Below are 6,000 nucleotides of genomic sequence, written 5' to 3' on the forward strand. Positions count from 1 at the left end.
GAGACATCTCATTTAGGACTGAGTGTTTGAAGGTCTTTCTTTCTCTGCCCTGTCCAGTTGTCTTCTGTATTTGTTGCCATCTCCTGCAGGGGAGCTACTTCTCTGATGAGGGCTGAGCAAGGCGCTGGTCTCTGAGTATAGCAGAGTGTCATTAGAAGTCATTTTATCCCTATGCTCTTTAGTAGAACAGTAGTATTTGGTTTTATTCTAGGTCCTTGAGCTATCTAGTCTCAGGTTCTTGGTCACCCAATCAATGTAAAGTATGAGTTCCATCTTGTGGAGTAGACCTTAAGTCAAATTGTTGCTCCCACAAGCTTTGCGCCACCACTGCCTTAGCATACCCTGTAGGCAAGACACCATTGTAGATCGAAGAAGGACTTGTGGCTGGGTTGGCATTTTGTTTCTCCTTCAGTAGTATGCAGAGTATCTTCCTGTACCAGAGACACTCGCTCATAGGGGTAAAAGCTCTGTGTAGGTACCAGCTGGACTCTCCATGTTCAATGAGTTGTGTAGGTGTGTCTTCATCCACAGGTCCTTGCTGTCAGCTTGTGGAGAGAAGCTTGTAGACTTGGTAACAGCCTGGGTTATTTGGGGATCCCCATAGGACCCCTTTGCCCAACAACTCAACTAGATGTAACCCAGTCCTGGTACTGGAAGCTTTATTTGGTGACAAGAAATGGCTAGTTGGGGTTCTGTCTCTCTTACTATTTGGTGATTTCATTTATATTGTCTTAATATATGTATATAGCTTGAGAGTTTCTACTGTATTTGTCTCTGTCAGCACTCTGGTGAGCAGGGGCATTCTAGAAAAGCAGTAGATCTCTACAGTGGGCTTAAGTATTACCTAAATGGCCTTTAACAGTTGTGTCCTTATCCTGGCCTTGTTCTGTTCATGGAGGAGCACAGCCAGAGCACGTTGAGTCTAACTCCTACAGAACCCAACCCCAGATTTTTCAATGCAAAGTGAGCTCTGGCTTTTTGTCTAAAATCAACAGCTACACTGGCCCCTGACAAAACGGGTGGCAAGCCTTGAAACCCAGAACTGACTTCTCCCTATCTATAAAAGTCCTGGGCCTTGTCCTGTTCGCTAGTGTGTTTACATTGGGAATCTGCACCTGACTAGATCACCTCCATTGCTGTGGTCCTACACATTAAAGATGGCCTCTTCCTTAAAACTTCATGGACCAACACCAGCCGTCCTCAGTTCCCTTGAGCAGCTCTCCTCACCTTCTTAGTTTCTGTAGGGACTTGTTCCGGACTTGGCTTTGGTTTGTAGAATGGAGCAGGTTGGAACTTTTATCTTTGCTAGTGTAATCTCTCTATCACAAGGTTGCTCCTGTCTTGTCATCCCTGTGTTAACTAGAGTAGCATTTTTAATTCCCGTCAAGAACTTTTCTTTGCCTTTACAGTCTGACTAGCCAGTTGGTTCTAGCCCTCTGCACACCTTCCTCACACTGTGTGATTGTTTCTGGGTTTTGATTTAAAAGAGAGATCAGTGACTCCCATTCACTTGAGCAGTTCAGGGCCTGTTCAGCCATGGGTGACCTAATTTCAGTACGCAAGTAGGAAAGGAGGAGGGGGAAGTGGAGGAGGCCGCAGTGGTGCCAGGTAAGCAGATCGTTAAAGCCCATGTGACACAGTTCCTTTGCTGTGCTATATATCACAGTTATTGGTGTCCTGAACCAGGTAGAACAGCAACACGCAGGTTATCACAATCACAGATTACACAATAGACATAATAATAAAAACATTTGAATTATTAAAGTCAGACTGACTTTTAGTAGACATTGCATTGAATCTATAGATTTGTTGGAGTATTGCCTTATTGATTGCCTTATTGATGACACTAGTCCATAAACATGGGGCATTTCCCCATATACCTATGTCTTCTATTTTTTAATTAAAATGTTTCTTCATTGATCATGTTTCCCCTCTCCCAGTGCCTCCTAGATCCTACCCACCCAATTTCATGCCCCCTGAAAAATAAACAAGAAGCTAAAATAAAATCAACAACAACAAAATACAAGAAACAAAAAAACCCCACAAAAATGAAAATCAAAACAAAGAATACCAAAATAAAGTTTACAGATACCATTGAGTTCATTTTATGTTGGCCAAGTACCCTGTGCGTGGGACCTGCCCTGCCCTGGATGTGGTTGATGCAGCCAGTGTAGGTGTTTAGTTTAGTTCAGTGCATTGGGTTTATAGCATTTTTGTTAATTACCTTATTCTTTTTTGTGGATTGTATATTGTTGATGGAGGAAGGTCATTGGTTAACTAATAAAGAAACTGCCTTGGCCCATTTATAGGCCAGCCCTTAGGTGGGTGGAGTAAACAGACAGGATGCTGGGAGAAAGAAGCTGAGTCAGGAGTCGCCATGATTCTCCCACTCCAGACAGACGCAGGTTAAGATTCTCCCTGGTAAGCCAGCTCGTGGTACTACACAGAATATTAGAAATGGGTTAGATCAATATGTAAGAGCTAGCCAATAAGAGGCCGAAACTAATGGGCCAGGCAGGGTTTAAAAGAATACAGTTTCCGTGTAATTATTTCGGGGCATAAGCTAGCCATGCGGGCGGCCGGGTGCCGGAGACGCAGCCCTGCCGCTTCTTATTACAACATATTGTTTTTTGCATGTAGATATTATTTTAATAAGTTTTTAATGACACTTAAAAACTTTAAGGAGGCCAGGCAGTGGTGGCACACGCCTTTAATCCCAGCACTCGGGAGGCAGAGGCAGGCGGATCTCTGTGAGTTCGAGGCCAGCCTGGTCTACAAGAGCTAGTTTCAGGACAGGAACCAAAAAGCTATGGAGAAACCCTGTCTCGAAAATCCAAAAAAAAAAAAAACTTTAAGGAGGTGGACAACCAGCAGATGTGAGTTGTGGTCCAGAAATACTGTTACTTGAAGTGGTGTAAGTGTCTGAGCTTGACATGAGGGACCAGGGAGACAGATCCATCAGCGAAGTGCTTGCTGTGTAAGTGTGAGTACCTGAGTTGAGTCACCAGAGCCCACATGAAAAGCCAGGTGCCAAGCCGTGCTTTGAGCTTATGATCCCCCAGTGTTGGGAAGTGGAGACAGGCAGGTCTGCATGGTAAACTCCGAGGCAGTTAGAGACTCTGTCTCAAAGAACAAGGTGATGATATCTGAGAGATGATACCTCAGGTTGCCCTCTGGCCTCTACACGCATGTGCACGCAAGTACACACGCTCACACAGAAGATAAACATCTGAGCTTTCAGCTTTTGGACTTTTAACCATACATCAGCCACAGCTTCTTAGCATATCAAGATCCTAAGTAGTAAAAATCTGTATTAATTTTCCCTTTCTCTTTCAGTGTTAAATGTTTACAGAAGACAGTAAAGGACTCTTACCACATAATATGTAGACCATGTGCCTGTGAGCTTGAAGTTTGCGCAAAATGTGGAAAGAAAGAAGACATTGTCATTCCGTGAGTCTTTCCTTTTACATTGGGGTTTGTTTTTAGTCATCATCCATGAGCTTTCTCTAGGCAACACTAACTCAGTTTAAAGTTGTGTGTCTGCCATCAATACAAGCACTTTTCTTCGTAGCAGGAAAAGGGTCACAGTTTTATCAAACTTTTCTGTTAGAGTATAAGATGACATTTGTATGTTTAAGAACATCAACTCAGCCGGGCGGTGGTGGCACACGCCTTTAATCCCAGCACTTGGGAGGCAGAGGCAGGCGGATCTCTGTGAGTTCGAGACCAGCCTGGTCTACAAGAGCTAGTTCCAGGACAGGCTCCAAAACCACAGAGAAACCCTGTCTCGAAAAACCAAAAAAAAAAAAAAAAAAAAAAAAGAACATCAACTCTTCAGCCTTGCGCTTCATACTCATCATACTCCCTGGTGGTCTCTTCACTCACCCGGAGCCCACTCTTCTCACAGCAGCCTTGCAAGTGCTGACTCGAGCTAAGCTCGTCTTTAGAAGAGGCTCTTCTGCTTTTCTGTAGGCTCCTGATAGGAAGAAACAAGGAGAGGATTTTTTAACCCCCACCATTAAATAGTGAAAGCCTGGGTAATAATTATAAACTTTTCTTCGTTTTCTCCTATTTAGGTTTAATAAAGAACCAGGAAATTCAGCAAATACTGAAAATCAAGGCTCTAACTGTAGACGAAGCTGCAGAGGGGAGGAAGACAGTGACGAGGATTTAGACGCTGACGCTGACTCGGATGGGGAGGATGGGGACTCTTAGGTGGCCTGACAGCACCGTGTTGGTTGCAGAGTGCTTGGCAGACACAGAGACATCCAATGTGGGAGTCTGAAAAGGCTGGTCCAAATCAGGCAGAGCTGACGCATGAGCAGTATAAATTATTTATAACATTTGAATAACAGAAACTTTCAGGTTTTCACAATAAAACTTGAGCTGCATATATAGAATATGTATGGAAACTTCCTGTGGCATGTTGTACAATCTATGGGAATTGTTTAGAAAAGCATATTATCTAATGTCAGACTATCCAGTGTTGAGAATTGCTGGTTGTACAGAACTATCTCTTGGAAAATTAAGATGATTAACTCATAGTGAGTACATTTTTGTAACCTGACTTCACGTGTGTAACTTCCTTAGCAAAAGCCCCCTTATATCTTACAAAGCAAAACCATTTATTTTTATACACAAACACACATATAAAATCAGGTGTAGTGATTTTCCTTCAAAAATATTTTTATATATGCCATTCCATTGTTTTTACCTTTTCCAGTTTGGAAATACATACTCAGAAAAAATTGTGTGGAGTATATAGTTAATAACGGGAAAGGAAACTAGCCTTCATACTCAATGGAGATACTCGCAGTGTCAGACGCTCCGGTGATGCTCTTCCATGTAAGCTATTACATTGCTCTGAGTTCTCACTTTGCTGCCAGTGGTTCTACTTGTGGGTAGTGTAGGTTAGCTTTGTGTGATTGCTGAAGTGTGTGTCCTGATGCTTAAAATCCTAAAGCTATAGAAAGGTGGTGAGGCAAGACAATGAACTTTTCCACACTCTCTTCATCAATTCTCAATTTTAATGTTTTATTATGTTTTCTTTGTGACTTAATCTCCACATATGTATATATGACATGTATGTATGTGTATATATGTGCATATATATTTTCTGAACCATTGAAATAAATGTGAAACCCTGGCTTTAGACTTGTATGTATGGCTTTTTTATTGTTCTAAAATTTGGAAATTGATCCACATTCTTACAGAAGCTGTGATTTGCTCGTCTTACATTATTGTACATTGCTTTGATGTTGAGGTTTTTGGGTTTGACCTGTTTTCCTGATGCACACAATACCCATATAAAATGAAGCATGGTTACAAATTATTGAAGATATTTTAATTTAGGCTTAAACTCAAAGCTCAAGAGATACTTTAAGAGTATCATACTCAAGAGTATGAGTGTGGGCTTCTTAAAAAAAGAGGCACAGAAAGCAGGGTGTAACCAAGTGTGAATATGGGCTCGAGGAAGAGTGGGCAGTTACCCGTCTTGGAATTAGCCATATGTTCTCATGGGTTACATCTCAAGTTTCCTAAGTGTATTAGTTACTTTAAGTTGCTGTGATAAAATACCATGGCCTAAACAACTTATAGAAGAGTGTATTTGGATGTCTAGGTCCCAGGAGATAGAGTTCATCGTAGTGGGGAGGCATGGCAGCACGCAGGATGGCAGCCACCACTGGAAATGGAGCCAGCGTTCAGTTCTCATAGCCTGTTTCCAGTGACACATTCCCTCCAGCAAAAACATGCCTCCAACTGGGGACCAAGGGTTCAAATAACCAAGTCTCTGTTCTCATGCAAACCACTCCAGTGTTAAAAAAAAAAATCCTCTCTCTCTTGGTGAGATGACTCTGCCATGAATGGAATCATAACCTGATCATGTAAAAGCTGAAGCCACTGCATAAGATAAAGGACTTAGTGCATGCCCGTCCTATATAGTTTTTGGTAAAACTCCTAGAAGATGACAGATTTGTGGCTAGGAAGGACAAAGACCTC

At 42.2% G+C, this 6,000-nt stretch overlaps 1 protein-coding gene across 1 annotated transcript in view; it reads left to right on the forward strand.

The window, feature by feature from the left end:
- The window catches only part of C8H9orf85 (chromosome 8 C9orf85 homolog), a 52,310-nt gene extending 47,168 nt beyond the window's left edge, over positions 1–5,142 (forward strand). Inside the window, exons 3-4 of the mRNA XM_057778084.1 lie at positions 3,337–3,450; positions 4,077–5,142. Of these exons, the coding sequence (XP_057634067.1) occupies positions 3,337–3,450; positions 4,077–4,215 (253 nt within the window). The 3' untranslated portion in view covers positions 4,216–5,142. The remainder of the gene's footprint in view (positions 1–3,336; positions 3,451–4,076) is intronic.
- Positions 5,143–6,000: the final 858 nt, after the last annotated feature.

This window comes from Chionomys nivalis, chromosome 8 (assembly GCF_950005125.1).
Source record: "Chionomys nivalis chromosome 8, mChiNiv1.1, whole genome shotgun sequence".
Classification (NCBI taxonomy): Eukaryota; Metazoa; Chordata; class Mammalia; order Rodentia; family Cricetidae; genus Chionomys; species Chionomys nivalis.